At 46.0% G+C, this 17,441-nt stretch overlaps 2 protein-coding genes across 2 annotated transcripts; one reads left to right on the top strand and one right to left on the bottom strand.

Annotated features, from left to right (window-relative positions):
• The first annotated feature begins 9,473 nt into the window (after window positions 1-9,473).
• LOC119295475 (F-box/FBD/LRR-repeat protein At3g26920-like) lies at window positions 9,474-11,537 on the top strand. Its single transcript, XM_037573896.1, has 3 exons — window positions 9,474-10,589; window positions 10,700-10,843; window positions 10,980-11,537. The coding sequence occupies exons 1-3, from the start codon at window positions 9,561-9,563 to the stop codon at window positions 11,355-11,357; spliced, it is 1,551 nt and encodes a 516-aa protein (XP_037429793.1). The 5' UTR covers window positions 9,474-9,560; the 3' UTR covers window positions 11,358-11,537.
• Window positions 11,538-12,209: 672 nt separating this feature from the next.
• On the bottom strand, window positions 12,210-15,906 carry LOC119292591 (peroxidase 4-like). The gene is made up of 3 exons (XM_037571379.1): window positions 15,618-15,906; window positions 13,425-13,574; window positions 12,210-12,816 (listed from the first exon to the last, which is right to left on the bottom strand). The coding sequence occupies exons 1-3, from the start codon at window positions 15,904-15,906 to the stop codon at window positions 12,425-12,427; spliced, it is 831 nt and encodes a 276-aa protein (XP_037427276.1). The 3' UTR covers window positions 12,210-12,424.
• Between the last annotated feature and the right edge of the window lie 1,535 nt (window positions 15,907-17,441).

Genomic DNA, 17,441 nt, shown 5'->3' with positions numbered 1-17,441 from the left:
AACGACCACGATAGCGACCAAGGCACGCCCGCCACCGCCGCGCCGGTCACGCCGCCGCCACGAAGCCGCCGCCAGCAGGCTCTAGGTCGTCGCCGCGCTGCCGCGCCCGCCACCAGCGCCGCATCCCAGGCAGCCTCCTCGACCCGCGCCGAAGGCCCTGGCTAAGGAGACAAGGCAGCCCCGCCGCCGCCAGCGCCTACTAGGCTTCGCCCGGCGCGCCCTCTCTGGCGGCGACGAGGGAGAGGAGGGAGGAGGAGGGGAAGCCCGCCGGCAGCGCTAGGGTATCTCCCATGACGCGCGCGGGGGGCGCGTCGCGGGAGCGAGTCCGTGAAGGAAATATGCCCTAGAGGCAATAATAAAGTTATTATTTATTTCCTTATTTCATGATAAATATTTATTATTCATGCTAGAATTGTATTGACCGGAAACATAATACATGTGTGAATACATAGACAAACAAAGTGTCACTAGTATGCCTCTACTTGACTAGCTCGTTAATCAAAGATGGTTATGTTTCCTAACCATGAACAATGAGTTGTTATTTGATTAACGAGGTCACATCATTAGTTGAATGATCTGATTGACATGACCATCCCATTAGCTTAGCACACGATCGTTTAGTATGTTGTTATTGCTTTCTTCATGACTTATACATGTTCCTATGACTATGAGATTATGCAACTCCCGTTTGCCGGAGGAACACTTTGGGTACTACCAAACGTCACAACGTAACTGGGTGATTATAAAGGAGTACTACAGGTGTCTCCAATGGTCGATGTTGAGTTGGCGTATTTCGAGATTAGGATTTGTCACTCCGATTGTCGGAGAGGTATCTCTGGGCCCTCTCAGTAATACACATCACATAAGCCTTGCAAGCATTACAACTAATATGTTAGTTGTGAGATGATGTATTACGGAACGAGTAAAGAGACTTGCCGGTAACGAGATTGAACTAGGTATTGGATACCGACGATCGAATCTCGGGCAAGTAACATACCGATGACAAAGGGAACAACGTATGTTGTTATGCGGTCTGACCGATAAAGATGTTCGTAGAATATGTAGGAGCCAATATGGGCATCCAGGTCCCGCTATTGGTTATTGACCGGAGACGTGTCTCGGTCATGTCTACATTGTTCTCGAACCCGTAGGGTCCGCACGCTTAAGGTTACGATGATAGTTATATTATGAGTTTATGCATTTTGATGTACCGAAGGTTGTTCGGAGTCCCGAATGTGATCACGGACATGACGAGGAGTCCCGAAATGGTTGAGACATAAAGATTGATATATTGGAAGCCTATGTTTGGACATCGAAAGTGTTCCGGGTGAAATCGGGATTTTACCGGGTTACCGGGAGGTTACCGGAACCCCCCGGGAGCCATATGGGCCTTCATGGGCCTTAGTGGAAAGGAGAAAGGGGCAGCCCAAGGGGGCTGCGCGCCTCCCCCCTTCCCCTAGTCCTATTAGGACTAGGAGAGGTGGCCGGCCACCCCTCTCCCTCTTTCCCCCTTGGGTATCCTAGTTGGAATAGGATTGGGGGGGAGTCCTACTCCCGGTAGGAGTAGGACTCCTCCTGCGCCTCTCTCTCTTGGCCGGTGCCCCCTCCCCCCTTGGCTTCTTTATATACTGAGGTAGAAGCACCCCAAAGACACACAAGTTGACACAAGTTGATCCACGTGATCTATTCCTTAGCCGTGTGCGGTGCCCCCTGCCACCATATTCCTCGATAATACTGTAGCGGAGTTTAGGCGAAGCCCTGCTGCTGTAGTTCATCAAGATCGTCACCACGCCGTCGTGCTGACGAAACTCTTCCCCGACACTTTGCTGGATCGGAGTCCGGGGATCGTCATCGAGCTGAACGTGTGCTCGAACTCGGAGGTGCCGTAGTTTCGGTGCTTGATCGGTTGGATCGAGAAGACGTACGACTACTTCCTCTACGTCGTGTCATCGCTTCCGCAGTCGGTCTGCGTTGGGTACGTAGACAATACTCTCCCCTCGTTGCTATGCATCACATGATCTTGCGTGTGCGTAGGAAATTTTTTGAAATTACTACGAAACCCTACAGTGGCATCCGAGCCTAGGTTATTGATGTTGATGTTATATGCACGAGTAGAACACAAGTGAGTTGTGGACGATACAAGTCATACTGCCTACCAGCATGTCATACTTTGATTCGGCGGTATTGTTGGACGAGACGACCCAGACCAACCTTACGCGTACGCTTACGCGAGACCGGTTCCCTCGACGTGCTTTGCACAGAGATGGCTTGCGGGCGACTGTCTCTCCAACTTTAGTTGAACCAAGTATGGCTACGCCCGGTCCTTGCGAAGGTTAAAACGGAGTCTATTTGACAAACTATCGTTGTGGTTTTGATGCGTAGGTGAGATTGGTTCTTACTTAAGCCCGTAGCAGCCACGTAAAACATGCAACAACAAAGTAGAGGACGTCTAACTTGTTTTTGCAGGGCATGTTGTGATGTGATATGGTCAAGGCATGATGCTGAATTTAATTGTATGAGATGATCATGTTTTGTAACCAAGTTATCGGCAACTGGCAGGAGCCATATGGTTGTCGCTTTATTGTATGCAATGCAATCGCGATGTAATGCTTTACTTTATTACTAAACGGTAGTGATAGTCGTGAAAGCATAAGGTTGGCAAGACGGCAATGATGCTACGATGGAGATCAAGGTGTCGCGCCGGTGACGATGGTGATCATGACGGTGCTTCGGAGATGGAGATCACAAGCACAAGATGATGATGGCCATATCATATCACTTATATTGATTGCATGTGATGTTTATCTTTTTATGCATCTTATCTTGCTTTGATTGACGGTAGCATTATAAGATGATCTCTCACTAAATTATCAAGAAGTGTTCTCCCTGAGTATGCACCATTGCCAAAGTTCGTCGTGCCCAGACACCACGTGATGATCGGGTGTGATAAGCTCTACGTCCATCTACAACGGGTGCAAGCCAGTTTTTGCACACGCAGAATACTCAGGTTAAACTTGACGAGCCTAGCATATGCAGATATGGCCTCGGAACACGGAGACCGAAAGGTCGAGCGTGAATCATATAGTAGATATGATCAACATAAACGATGTTCACCATTGAAAACTACTCCATCTCACGTGATGATCGGTCATGGTTTAGTTGATTTGGATCACGTAATCACTTAGAAGATTAGAGGGATGTCTATCTAAGTGGGAGTTCTTTAAGTAATATGATTAATTGAACTTTAATTTATCATGAACTTAGTCCTGATAGTATTTTGCAAATTATGTTGTAGATCAATAACTCGCGTTGTTGCTTCCCTGTGTTTATTTTGATATGTTCCTAGAGAAAAATTGTGTTGAAAGATGTTAGTAGCAATGATGCGGATTGGATCCGTGATCTGAGGTTTATCCTCATTGCTGCACAGAAGAATTATGTCCTTGATGCACCGCTAGGTGACAGACCTATTGCAGGAACAGATGCAGACGTTATGAACGTTTGGCTGGCTCAATATGATGACTACTTGATAGTTTAGTGCACCATGCTTAAACGGCTTAGAATCGGGACTTCAAAGACGTTTTGAACGTCATGGACCATATGAGATGTTCCTGGAGTTGAAGTTAATATTTCAAGCAAATACCCGAGTTGAGAGATATGAAGTCTCCAACAAGTTCTATAGCTAAAAGATGGAGGAGAATCGCTCAACTAGTGAGCATGTACTTAGATTGTCTGGGTACTTCAATCGCTTGAATCAAGTGGGAGATAATCTTCCAGATAAGATAGTGATTGACAGAATTCTCTAGTCACCACCACCAAGTTAGTAGAACTTCGTGATGAACTATAATGCAAGGGATGACGTAAACAATTCCCGAGCTCTTCGTGATGCTAAAATCGACGAAGGTAGAAATCAAGAAAAACATCAAGTGTTGATGGTAGACAAAGACCACTAGTTTCAAGAAAAGGGCAAAGGGAAGAAGGGGAACTTCAAGAAGAACGGCAAGCGAGTTGCTGCTCAAGTGAAGAAGCCCAAGTCTGGTCCTAAGCCTGAGACTAAGTGCTTCTACTACAAAGGGATTGGTCACTGGAAGCGGAACTACCCCAAGTGATTAGCGGATAAGAAGGATGGCAAAGTGAACATAAGTATATTTGATATACATGTTATTGATGTGTACTTTACTAGTGTTTATAGCAAACCCCTTAGTATTAGGTACTAGTTCAGTTGCTAAGATTAGTAACTCGAAACGGGAGTTGCAGAATAAACAAAGACTAGTTGAAGGGGAAGTGACGATGAGTGTTGGAAGTAGTTCCAAGATTAATATGATCATCATCGCACACTCCCTATACTTTCGGGATTAGTGTTGAAACTAAATAAGTGTTATTTGGTGTTGGCATTGAGCATGAATATGATTTGATCATGTTTATTGCAATACGGTTATTCATTTAAGTAAGAGAATAAATTGTTGTTCTGTTTACATGAATAAAACCTTATATGGTTACACACCCAATGAAAAATGGTTCATTGGATCTCGATCGTAGTGATACACATATTCATAATATTGAAACCAAAAGATGCAAAGTTAATAATGATAGTGCAACTTATTTGTGGCACTGCCGTTTGGGTCATATCGGTGTAAAGCGCATGAAGATACTCCATAAAGATGGATTTTCGGAATCACTTGGTTATAAATCATTTGATGATTGCGAACCGTGCCTTTTGGGCAAGATGACTAAAACTCCGTTCTCCAGAACAATGGAACGTGCTACTGACTTATTGGAAATAATACATACCGATGTATGCAATTCAATGAGTGTTGATGCTCGTGGCAAGTATCATTATTTTCTGATCTTCACAGATGATTTGAGCAGATATGAGTATATCTACTTAATGAAACACAAGTCTGAAACATTTGAAAAGTTCAAAGAATTTCAGAGTGAAGTGAAAAATCATCGTAACAAGAAAATAAAGTTTCTACGATCTGATCGTAGAGAAGAGTATTTGAGTTACGAGTTTGGCCTTCAGTTAAAAAAACAATGTGAAATAGTTTCACTACTCATGCCACCTGGAACACCACTATGGTGTGTCCAAACGTCATAATTGTACTTTATTGGATATGGTGCAACCTATGATGTTTCTTACCGATTTACCACTATCGTTTTGGGGTTATGCATTAAAGACAGCTGCATTCACGTTAAATAGGGCACCATCAAAATCCGTTGAGACGACGCCTTATGAACTATGGTTTGGCAAGAAACCAAAGTTGTCGTTTCTTAAAGTTTGGGGCTGCGATGCTTATGTGAAAAAAGCTTCAAACTGATAAGCTCGAACCCAAATCGGAGAAATATGACTTCATATGATACCCAAAGGAAACTGTTGGGTACACCTTCTATCACAGATCCGAAGGCAAGACATTCGTTGCTAAGAATGGATCATTTCTAGAGAAGGAGTTTCTCTCGAAAGAAGTGAGTGGGAGGAAAGTAGAACTTGACGAGGTAACTGTACCTGCTCCCTTACTGGAAAGTAGTTCATCACAGAATATTGTTTCTGTGACACCTACACCAGTTAGTGAGGAAGCCAATGATGATGATCATGAAACTTCAGAACAAGATACTACTGAACCTCGTAGATCAACCAGAGTAAGATCCGCGCCAGAGTGGTACGATAATCCTTTTCTGGAAGTCATGCTACTAGATCATGATGAACCTACGAACTATGAAGAAGCGATGGTGAGCCCAGATTCCGCAAAGTGGCTTGAAGCCATGAAATCTGAGATGGGATCCATGTATGAGAACAAAGTATGGACTTTGGTTGACTTGCCCGATGATCGGCAAGCAATTGAGAATAAATGGATCTTTAAGAAGAAGACTGACGCTGATGGTAATGTTACTGTCTACAAAGCTCGACTTGTCGGAAAAAGGTTTTCGGCAAGTTCAAGGTGTTGACTACGATGAGAGTTTCTCACTCGTATCTATGCTTAAGTCTGTCGGAATCATTTTAGCAATTGCCGCATTTTATGAAATCCGGCAAATGGATAAACAAAACTGCATTCCTTAATGGATTTATTAAAGAAGATTTGTATATGATACAACCAGAAGGTTTTGTCAATCCTAAAGGTGCTAACAAAATATGCAAGCTCCAGCGATCTATCTGTGGACTGGTGCAAGCATCTCGGAGTTGGAATATACGCTTTGATGAGTTGATCAAAGCATATGGTTTTATACAGACTTGCGGTGAAGCCTGTATTTACAAGAAAGTGAGTGGGAGCACTACAACATTTCTGATAAGTATATGTGAATGACATATTGTTGATCGGAAATAATGTAGAATTATTCTGCAAAGCATAAAGGAGTGTTTGAAAGGAGTTTTTCAAAGAAAGACCTCGGTGAAGCTGCTTACACATTAAGTATCAAGATCTATAGAGATAGATCAAGACACTTGATAAGTTTTCAATGAGTACATACCTTGACAAGATTTTGAAGTAGTTCAAAATGGAACAGTCAAAGAAAAAGGTTTCTTGCCTGTGTTACAAGGTGTGAAGTTGAGTAAAACTCAAAGCCTGACCACGACAGAAGATAGAAAGAGAATGAAAGTCATTCCCCATGCCTCAGTCTTAGGTTCTATAAAATATGCCATACTGTATACCAGATCTATTGTATGCCCTACCACTGAGTTTGGCAAGGGAGTACAATAGTGATCTAGGAGTAGATCACTGGACAGCGGTCAAAATTATCCTTAGTGGAATAAGGATATGTTTCTCGATTATGGACGTGACAAAAAGGTTCGTCGTAAAGGGTTACGTCGATGCAAGTTTTTTGACACTGATCCAGATGATTCTAAGTCTCAATCTGGATACATATTGAAAGTGGGAGCAATTAGCTAGAATAGCTCCGTGCAGAGCATTGTTGACATAGAAATTCGCAAAATACTTACAAGATCTGTATGTGACAGACCCGTTGACTAAAATTATCTCACAAGCAAAACACGATCACACCTTAGTACTCTTTGGGTGTTAATCACATAGCGATGTGAACTAGATTACTGACTCTAGTAAACCCTTTGGGTGTTGATCACATATCGATGTGAACTATGGGTGTTAATCACATGGTGATGTGAACTATTGCTATTAAATCACATGGCGATGTGAACTAGATTATTGACTCTAGTGCAAGTGGGAGACTGAAGGAAATATGCCCTAGAGGCAATAATAAAGTTATTATTTATTTCCTTATTTCATGATAAATGTTTATTTTTCATGCTAGAATTGTATTGACCGGAAACATAATACATGTGTGAATACATAGACAAACAAAGTGTCACTAGTATGCCTCTACTTGACTAGCTCGTTAATCAAAGATGGTTATGTTTCCTAACCATGAACAATGAGTTGTTATTTGATTAACGAGGTCACATCATTAGTTGAATGATCTGATTGACATGACCCATCCCATTAGCTTAGCACACGATCGTTTAGTATGTTGCTATTGCTTTCTTCATGACTTATACATGTTCCTATGACTATGAGATTATGCAACTCCCGTTTTCCGGAGGAACACTTTGGGTACTACCAAACGTCACAACGTAACTGGGTGATTATAAAGGAGTACTACAGGTGTCTCCAATGGTCGATGTTGAGTTGGCGTATTTCGAGATTAGGATTTGTCACTCCGATTGTCGGAGAGGTATCTCTGGGCCCTCTCGGTAATACACATCACATAAGCCTTGCAAGCATTACAACTAATATGTTAGTTGTGAGATGATGTATTACGGAACGAATAAAGAGACTTGCCGGTAACGAGATTGAACTAGGTATTGGATACCGACGATCGAATCTCGGGCAAGTAACATACCGATGACAAAGGGAACAACGTATGTTGTTATGCGGTCTGACCGATAAAGATCTTCGTAGAATATGTAGGAGCCAATATGGGCATCCAGGTCCCGCTATTGGTTATTGACCGGAGACGTGTCTCGGTCATGTCTACATTGTTCTCGAACCCGTAGGGTCCGCACGCTTAAGGTTACGATGACAGTTATATTATGAGTTTATGCATTTTGATGTACCGAAGGTTGTTCAAAGTCCCGGATGTGATCACGGACATGACGAGGAGTCTCGAAATGGTCGAGACATAAAGATTGATATATTGGAAGCCTATGTTTGGACATCGGAAGTGTTCCGGGTGAAATCGGGATTTTACCGGGTTACCGGGAGGTTACCGGAACCCCCCGGGAGCCATATGGGCCTTCATGGGCCTTAGTGGAAAGGAGAAAGGGGCAGCCCAAAGGGGCTGCGCGCCTCCCCCCTTCCCCTAGTCCTATTAGGACTAGGAGAGGTGGCCGGCCACCCCTCTCCCTCTTTCCCCCTTGGGAATCCTAGTTGGAATAGGATTGGGGGGGAGTCCTACTCCCGGTAGGAGTAGGACTCCTCCTGCGCCTCTCTCTCTTGGCCGGCGCCCCCTCCCCCCTTGGCTCCTTTATATACTGAGGTAGAAGCACCCCAAAGACACACAAGTTGACACAAGTTGATCCACGTGATCTATTCCTTAGCCGTGTGCGGTGCCCCCTGCCACCATATTCCTCGATAATACTGTAGCGGAGTTTAGGCGAAGCCCTGCTACTGTAGTTCATCAAGATCGTCACCACGCCATCGTGCTGACGAAACTCTTCCCCGACACTTTGCTGGATCGGAGTCCGGAGATCGTCATCGAGCTGAACGTGTGCTCGAACTCGGAGGTGCCGTAGTTTCGGTGCTTGATCGGTTGGATCGAGAAGACGTACGACTACTTCCTCTACGTCGTGTCATCGCTTCCGCAGTCGGTCTGCGTTGGGTACGTAGACAATACTCTCCCCTCGTTGCTATGCATCACATGATCTTGCGTGTGCGTAGGAAATTTTTTGAAATTACTACGAAACCCTACAGTCCGTACCTTTCCTCGCACGTCACCCTCTTCGCGTACCTCTTCGACAGTCCCATCTCTCGCATGCGCCTATTCAAATTACTGACCGTCAAAAAGAGCATCACAAAAATCTTTGATGAAATAATAATATTTTGTACCAGTACGGGATTTATAAGCAGTGCTTAGAGATGGTGACGATAATGAAGGTGGAAGGAAGAAGGGTAGGGGAGAAAGAAAGATGACGATTTAATTATCTTCTTGCAAGGAGATGGCCGATAACGAGATATGAAAATTGCTGAGGGGGCAATGAGCGGGGTCAAAGAATGATTTTGTTGCTGCATGGAAGAACTACATTTGATTATAGCACACTTTTTTTAATTAGAAAATATGTTTAAGCATTGTTTTTTTATGCCGTGGCAACGCACTGGCGTTCAACTAGTAATCGTTAAAAGTAGTAGTATAATTTTGCGGTCTGGTCGCACCACGCGGCTGCTCCTCAGCGTGCTCGAACGTGCCCATTGGGAGGCCCATCCAGCGGGACATTGGGCCTTTTCCCTCGGCTCAGGAGCAATTTCCCTTCTCTTCCGCCGCTCCGCTCCGCTCCACTCCACAGAGGACACGCGCCGCCCAAAACCCTCGTCCCCACCGCGGCGCTTCCGGCGACGGCCATGGACACCCGGGTGCCGCCCGTTCCCATGGATCCGGCGACGGCGTTGATGTTCCGGCTCGACGGCCAGGACCCGGAGGAGATGGAGGCCCTCTTCGCCCGCGTGCTCTCCTACACCCACTACGCCCTCCCGGACCCGCCCGTCTCCGTCGACGCTCGCCTCTGCGCTCTCCTCCCCCACCACTCCGTCGACGGCGTCAGCCGCCTTCCGGACGTGCTCCTCCGCAACATCGTCTCTCGCCTCCCAGTCAAGGAAGGCGCGCGCACCGCGGCGCTCTCCCGGCGTTGGCGCGGGGTCTGGCGCTCCGCCCCGCTCGTCCTCGTCGATTCTCACATCCTCCCCGCAGCCGCAGCCACCGCAGCCGCAGGCACCGCGGCCGCGCGTGGCGATGCGCGGCGCATCACCTCCGCCGTGTCCCGCATCCTCGCCGCGCACCCGGGACCCTTCCGCTGCGTCCACCTCACCAGCAGCCACATGGAAGAGTTCCATGGCATGCTCACGCGCTGGCTCCACATCCTCGCCAACAAGGGGATCCAGGAACTTGTCCTCGTCAACCGCCCTTGGCCGCTCGACCTCGTTCTCCCCTCCACCTTCTTAGGCATGACCACCCTCACCCGCCTCTACCTCGGCCTCTGGAAGTTCCCCGACACGGCCGGCATCCCGAGCGCCACCTGTTTCCCTAACCTCCTTGAGCTCGGGCTCTGCAGCCTCGTCATGGAGAGCAAGGATCTGGACTTCATCCTCGACAGGAGCCCCGTGCTGGAGACGCTTTATATCCATGGGAATCTTTTCAAGCTTAGTCTTCGCCTTGTCAGCCAAAGCCTCCGGTGCGTGAAGATCCTCATGTCCTCCTTTGAAGAAATTGCTGTGGTGGACGCCCCGCGCCTTGAGAGACTCATCCTAACAGGATGTTGGAGCCGCGGCGGGGTTTGCACCAAGGTGAAGATCGGTTATGCCCCCAAGTTGCACTCGTTGGGATACTTGGATTCAGGAAGTCATGTCCTAGAGTTCGGCGACACCGTCATCAAGGTGCCACATTTTTTTCCATTTGTTCCATTGGAGTACATCATACCAAAATGATCAATGTACATGTGTGATCTTTCTTCCCTTAATTGAGTGCATTGAGGTTCCAATGGCAGGCTGGGACAAAGGTGAGCCCAAGCACCATGGTACCAAGTGTGAGGGTCCTGGCTTTGGAGGTGCGTTGTGGAGTCCGCAATGATGTCAAGATGACCCCGACTGTCCTCAGATGCTTTCCCAATGTTGAGACGCTCCACATCATGGTGAAGCCCCTGATGCTTCTTTTGGCATTCATTTGCACCATAATGTACTAGCATCATACTGTGAATTGCTGCTGTTGTATCAGGATCCATCAACATCTGATGAACTTCATGTGCACTAACTTAATTATTTTTTCAGTCTGGAAAAACTGGTCAACCCTCTGGCAAGCACAACCTCAAGTTCTGGAATGAGTCTGGTACCATAGAATGCATCAGCTCGCGCATCAACCTGCTGGTTTTCCATGATTTCCGAGGGGATCGGAGTGAGCTTGCTTTTCTCAAGTTTTTCTTTGAGAGTGCGCTGGTGCTGAAGCATGTGGTGATAGTGTTGGCCAATGCATGGTTCACTTCCATGGAGGATATGCACTCCAAAGTGAATCCTCTGCGGTCCATGAAACGGGCCAGTGCAGGCTCCAAAATCATGGTCACTGGGTGTTCTGATCCTGAAGATGGTGGCATGGGAAACTTCAAGAGAGCATCGGGCAGTTCTGTTGGCGACCCTTTCGTGAACTTCTGAAGTGAAAGGTGCATGTTTACTTTATCTTTACTAGCTCTGGAAGTTGTTGTGTTCTGTAGTCACAGTTTGGACATGCACTATTTTCAGAGTCTTTTTGTATGATCCGCATGGACTCTTGTTTCTGCGAACATGATTTGTTACCGTCTTCGTTGATGCAAATGACTACTATTCTGTCGGAAATGCTGTTTTTTTCAGTTGGCAATTGCGGAGCACCTATTGCTCTTGTGTTAAATTTGATTTAATTAGGTAGATTTGATCTGATGAGAATTACATTGCACAATATTGCTGCTATTCATATGAGGCTTGATGTTGGGGGCCGGGGATAGTGGTGACAGTTGAGATAATCCATGTTTTGCTTACTGTCTTGATAATTTCCTCTAGATATTTCCCGCAAAAAAAAATTCCTCTAGATATTACCTGGGATATTTGTTCCAGCTGGCAGAAGATTTTGATGCTCTCAGATTGTGCCCTTTTGTGTTCTGTTGTGATTGATCTGCATAGATGTGCCAAGTCAATTATTGGCACATCTGGTTCTTCAGTTGCGAAAATTTGAATCACCATTTGCAAGCCAATTTGGTTATTTTCGCAACGTGCAAAGGTAATAATAGTAACTTGAGCTGCAAGGGCATGCCTAAGAATAGTGTGTCCAGGCGGCCAAACTATGATATGCAGCATCCTAGATCAGTTACTCTTTGCTGCTAGCCTCCTCCATTTATTCTATGATCTTCCACACGCAATGATAAAGTAGTTGTCGTTCCAGAGGGTCACAGCTTCTTGATGGCCTATATGGTTCTTCAGTTGCAAAAAATTAGGTTATCATGTCGTCGTGCTGCAGGCTTTTCAGTTTTCACCAATAATTTCTGACTATAGAGACGGGGTAGACCTTTTATTAACCCACCAGGCACAACGTACATTGATTTCACAATTGCATAAACAGAGTCGAACGAGAGGAAACCACAAGCTGCTTGCAAGCATGGGCGCGACCAAACACATCCTGGATTGCTACGGATTGTGCTGCATTTCTAGGGATTTCACAACTGTCTGCGCAGAAAGTGGAGGATCTTTTCTTAGTTGATCCTCCTGCAGTTCTTCCTGATCTGTCCGCTGGACCCCGTCAGCGGCGTGATGTCCCCCATCTTGATCATCCCCACCACGAAGTCCTTGAAGAAGGCGCTCTGGCTGCCGACGTACTGCCGGACCAGCGCGTCGGTGGCGCCGCCGTTGAAGAGCTCCTGGTCCGAGTGCAGGATGCCCCTCTTCTGGACGAGGTTCTTGTAGTAGTCGTTCTCGAACATGGTCGGGGTCTGCAGGTCCAGTGGCGCCAGGTTGTTGTCGCCGGAGCCGGCGGTGCGAGGGCAGTCTGACTGGCGGCTCCTGGCGAAGCCGGAGTCGATGTTTGTGTCGTTGTAGATGTGGTCCCGGAAGAATGTGCAGCGTGCTTGGCCGATCGTGTGGGCTCCTGGAACAAGTGATGGGTCAGGTCACCGTTAAATGATTACTCTTTTTCTTTCCATTGTTAACAATCATTCACCAACTTCCGTAATTGGCGCTTCTACGTATTTTAAGTGATCACGGAGCAGATCAACTTTTTTTGTTGTTGTTGTGTCTATAGTAGCCTTACAGAGCAATAATTTCTAGAGGTTCAGGTCAATGGTAATTTGTCACCAACTTTCTAATTCATGACCTGTAAAGTATATTATCAGTAGTATAGTTTTTAGTTTTCGAGTCAAAACGTGGCTATCAGTTCCGTTGGTTGATCCCAGCTCTTTTGCAGCTCCCAAAGTTACCAACTACTCCATTGATAAATTAATAGTCAGTGAAAGTAGTCAAAGAATTTTACCTTGATTCAGGAAAAGAAAATTACGTGATCACTACTTATATGTTGGTTATTAAGACTGGAACAGTACATTAATGGTCAGTTGGAGTAGAAATAGATCGATGGTATGTTGTAAATTTATTTTCTGAAAATCTCAGTAAATAATAGGTTAACATACAATATTTTTTGTTGTTTAATTGGCGGTTAATGGGTACGTCATACGTGCATTTGCATGTAGTACGTTCTAGTACCTGAGAGGGCGACCATGTCTTTCTGGGAGAGCCCCTGCGCGGCGAAGAGGGACGTAAGGTTTGCGAGCCCCGACGTCGGCGGCGGGATGTTGTTCTCGGCGCCGTATGGTGGAGGAACGCCGGGCGGCCGGTATTTATGGGGGGAAAAGGCTAGCTCACGCCGCCGGCCATGATTATACTAGCTACTAGTCTGCCATCACATATTATTAGATTGCATCATCGTCTTCACCTACTCCGGTGGACTTTGAGAGTTGATCCAAACGGGCGCGCGCATTGGAGTGACGCGTTTCACACCTGCAGGTGCTACATCGATCCGGCCGTGTAGCTGGTAGAGCATATGCAACGTCGTAGCTCGTGAAAAATGAACAGTTTTTGGTGTGGAAAAGCTGCTTGCCGACACTGTGCTATCGAGACGGTTAAGTAAAGAATCATGGCAATCATGCTTGCATGCATGACTCCGGCTCCTCGTGTTGCTTTCCTGTGCTACTGAAAACTACCGACTGCCTTCCGCTACCGACTGTGTGTTTATTGTGAGTCAAATCTAGAGCATTTTTTGTAACACTTACATGGACTTTGGGCAGCACTTTGGCACGGGAAGAGTACATTAGCACGCTTATGGTTTTCTTAATTAATTTTTGCATCACCGTTTCACTACCCAACAAATGTCAAGGTTAGTCCACGTCTCGATCGGTATGTAGCTACTGCCTACCGGTACATGATCGTGAACGAGATGATGATCCGACCATCCTGCTGAATTTTCTCATTTTTTTTTTCAAGTTTCGAGGACATACAGACGGACCCGGTCTCCGGCGGTACTATTTGGCCCAATCCATGCTCATCCTTAGAAACTGGTGGCATGCATGATGCATGATGCATGGTCATGGTCGAAACATTCATATATCTATCTATAGCTATCATGGACAATTCAAAGTGAATTCTCTCCTCAAGGCAGCATATAAATACGTACGGACGTGCATCAGCAAATTCTATAGCCGAAATTGCTCCGTGCACGATACAAGTGGCCGATCTATGCACGACACGTAAATCCAGCGGCCGACTCCCTTGTGAATCAACGCGTGTTTGGCAAGATTTAATCCATCGTCTGTGCATTGTCCAAGTTTCCTTGTGTGCATAGCAAGACTCTTCTATAGCATACATGTGAAAAAGACTTGAATTATATCTATCCACAGATCGTATAGTATTCCCTCCGTTTCTTTTTAATGTGCATATAAGGTTTGGTCAAAGTCAAGCTTTATAAAGTTTGTCTAACTTTATATTAAAACATATCATCATTCACAATATGAAATTATTATTATCAGATGCACCATGAAATGTATTTTCATACCATATAATTTTAGTATTATAGATGTTGATATTTTTTGATGTGAATTTGGTCAAACTTTGTGTAGTTTGATTTCGACCAAATTTTATACGCGGAGTAAAAAGAAACGGAGGAAGTATTTTATTGTTCACCATGAACAGATGAGCCTGGGATCAGAAAATGAATATTCGTTATTCTAGTACTACTCTGCGCCTAACAGTAATCTGTTTAGTCAAAGTGGAGTATAATACCTTTTGGGCCCAGTTCACACAGCATGCACCAATCATACACCCAGTTAGTTAATTAGCTTGAGCCTTAATCTGTTGATTTGAGTGTTCCGTGTTCACAGTTGTACCTTTTATTAATGGACTCAAGAAAGATGATCTAAAAGGATCGAGTAAATAGCATAAAGCTACTACTTTACAGGCTAGGGTTCCAAAAAACTACCGGTTTTTAAATTTTCTCAGATAACTACCAAGTCAGGGGTCGGCTGTTTCAAAAAACCCAAAATCTTCGTTGTTAAAAAATTAAATAGGTTTATGACAGGTCGGGCCCGCACCTAAACGATCCGTCTATTTGACCGCTAACTGACATGTGGGTCCCACATGTCAGTGTCTGTAAATTTTTCAAAAATGCCATCAGGTCCCTGCAAACTTTTCAAAACGCAATCGGGTCCCTGCAAACTTTTGAAAAAAGCAATCGGGTCCCTCCTCGTGGCCGTGCGCCAGCAGCCGGCGTGAGGGTCGCCGGCCAGCAGCCATGGCACCGCCGTGGAGCTCCCTTCCGTCCCGGGCGACGCGTGGAGCCAGGTTGCAGGCCAGGCGGAAGGAGGCGGCTCGACGGGCTGGGTCCAGGCGGAGCTCCTTGCTCGCCGCTGCCGCTTCTCCTGGGCGCGGCGCGCGGCAGCCTGTGCTCCTGGGCGCGGCGGCCCTTGCCCCTGGGCGCGGCGGCTCGCGGCGGCCTTTGCTCCTCGGGGCGGCTCGCGGCGGCCGGCCCTTGCCCCTGGGCGCGGCGGCTCGCGGCGGCCTTTGCTCCTGGGGGCGGCTCGCGCGACCGGCCCTTGCTCCTGGGCGCGGCGGCCTTTGCCCCTGGGGGCGGCTCGCGGCGGCCGACCCTTGCTCTGGGCGCGGGGCGTGGTGAGGGTGGCCGTGGTCGGGCCATTGCCGGGAGGAGGGGACGGGAAAGAAAGAGACAAGGAGAGAAGAAATGGTAGAAGGAAGAAGAGACATCTTACACGTGGGTCCCAACGGTCAAACAAAACGGTCAACTAACGGATTGTTTAGGAGTGGGTCCGACCTGTCATAAATCGGTTTAAAACGTTAGCAACGCGGAATTTGGGTTTTTCGAAACAGCCGACCACCCACTTGGTAGTTATATGAGAAAAATTTAAAACTGATAGTTTTTTGGAACCTTAGCCTGTAAAGTAGTAGTTTTATGCTATTTACTCAAAAGGATCGATCGATGGAGAAGATTTCTAATGCTGCCTAATTCTTAGATGCTACTGTCTGCACATATGGATGCCTGGTTGGTTCTGGAGCTTTACGCTTACGGATTTAGAAGTACTCCTACTCCAGAGACAGAGAGTAGATAGATAGACTCTAGTCAAAAGAATTTCAATGCTGGTTGCTCGAAGCAAATAACGACTTTTGGATCCGACCGCACCGCAATCGCCGGAGGTTTGGCACACCAAAATGCTGCACATGCGCATGTCCCCTCAAGAAAAGGCATGGAGTACATCATGAGACTACTACCACTACAGTACTAGGTACGTGCAGCAACACGCATCCTATAACATTGTCTACTTGTGCTTATGTAACAGAACGAGTCCACGACCGAAGACCAGCTTTCGCAACAGAATTCCGACGCCCATCCAGTAGAAACACTCCGCTCATCAGGTAGGAGTAGAGTATCAAAATGCTGCGGCAGCAGCTGCACTTCTCTGACCACAACTTATCGTTGAGAAAATTCAACGACAGCATCTGGGTTAGCTCGCTCAAAGAATTTGTCTGTTGACTATGTATCGATCATTGTGTGTTGTTTGTTTTGGTTGTACGTACGTGCTTGTAGTTTCTGAGGAGCATTATTTGAACGCATATATGATAGCTAGGTAACGATATATTTGCCGTGGAAGAGGGAACTTACTCCGCGGAGCAGGTAATGATTGCTGCTAAAGATCAAAATAAGCAGATGACAGCGCCAGTAAAATATAAATCTTGGTACACGTTTTCTTATTAAATCAGGATGTGAAATGTATCTAGGGTCCGTTTTGGTCAGAGAGCAAGGGGTTGGTAGGTCGGGGCGGCCATCCAATGATCTACTACTACCTCCGTCCTGGTTTATAGGTTTCCTTTATAGTTTGTGCTAAATTTTCACTAAAGATTTAACTAACAAAATGTTAATGCATGTCAAGAAAAATTATCTTATTGGATTCGTATTTGAACATAGTTTTCAAAAATATAATGTTTGGTGACATGCGTGAACATTTTGTTAGTTTAATCTATGATCAAAATTTAGCACAAAATACAATGGGGACCAATAAACCCGGACGGAGGTAGTACTTTTTATGGATGGACCAAACAAATTCCTTGTTTGACTGAGTGGGATGAGCTTGGTGCAAGGGACGAATGTTTCTCTGGGTGAGTTTTTTGTTGAAGGGATAAGAAACACATTAGGTTGACTCTACATGAAGTGACCGA

Source organism: Triticum dicoccoides, chromosome 4B (genome assembly GCF_002162155.2).
Source record: "Triticum dicoccoides isolate Atlit2015 ecotype Zavitan chromosome 4B, WEW_v2.0, whole genome shotgun sequence".
Lineage (NCBI taxonomy): Eukaryota > Viridiplantae > Streptophyta > Magnoliopsida > Poales > Poaceae > Triticum > Triticum dicoccoides.
Note: the sequence above shows the minus strand (reverse complement) of the source record. Positions and strands in the feature narration are given on the sequence as shown.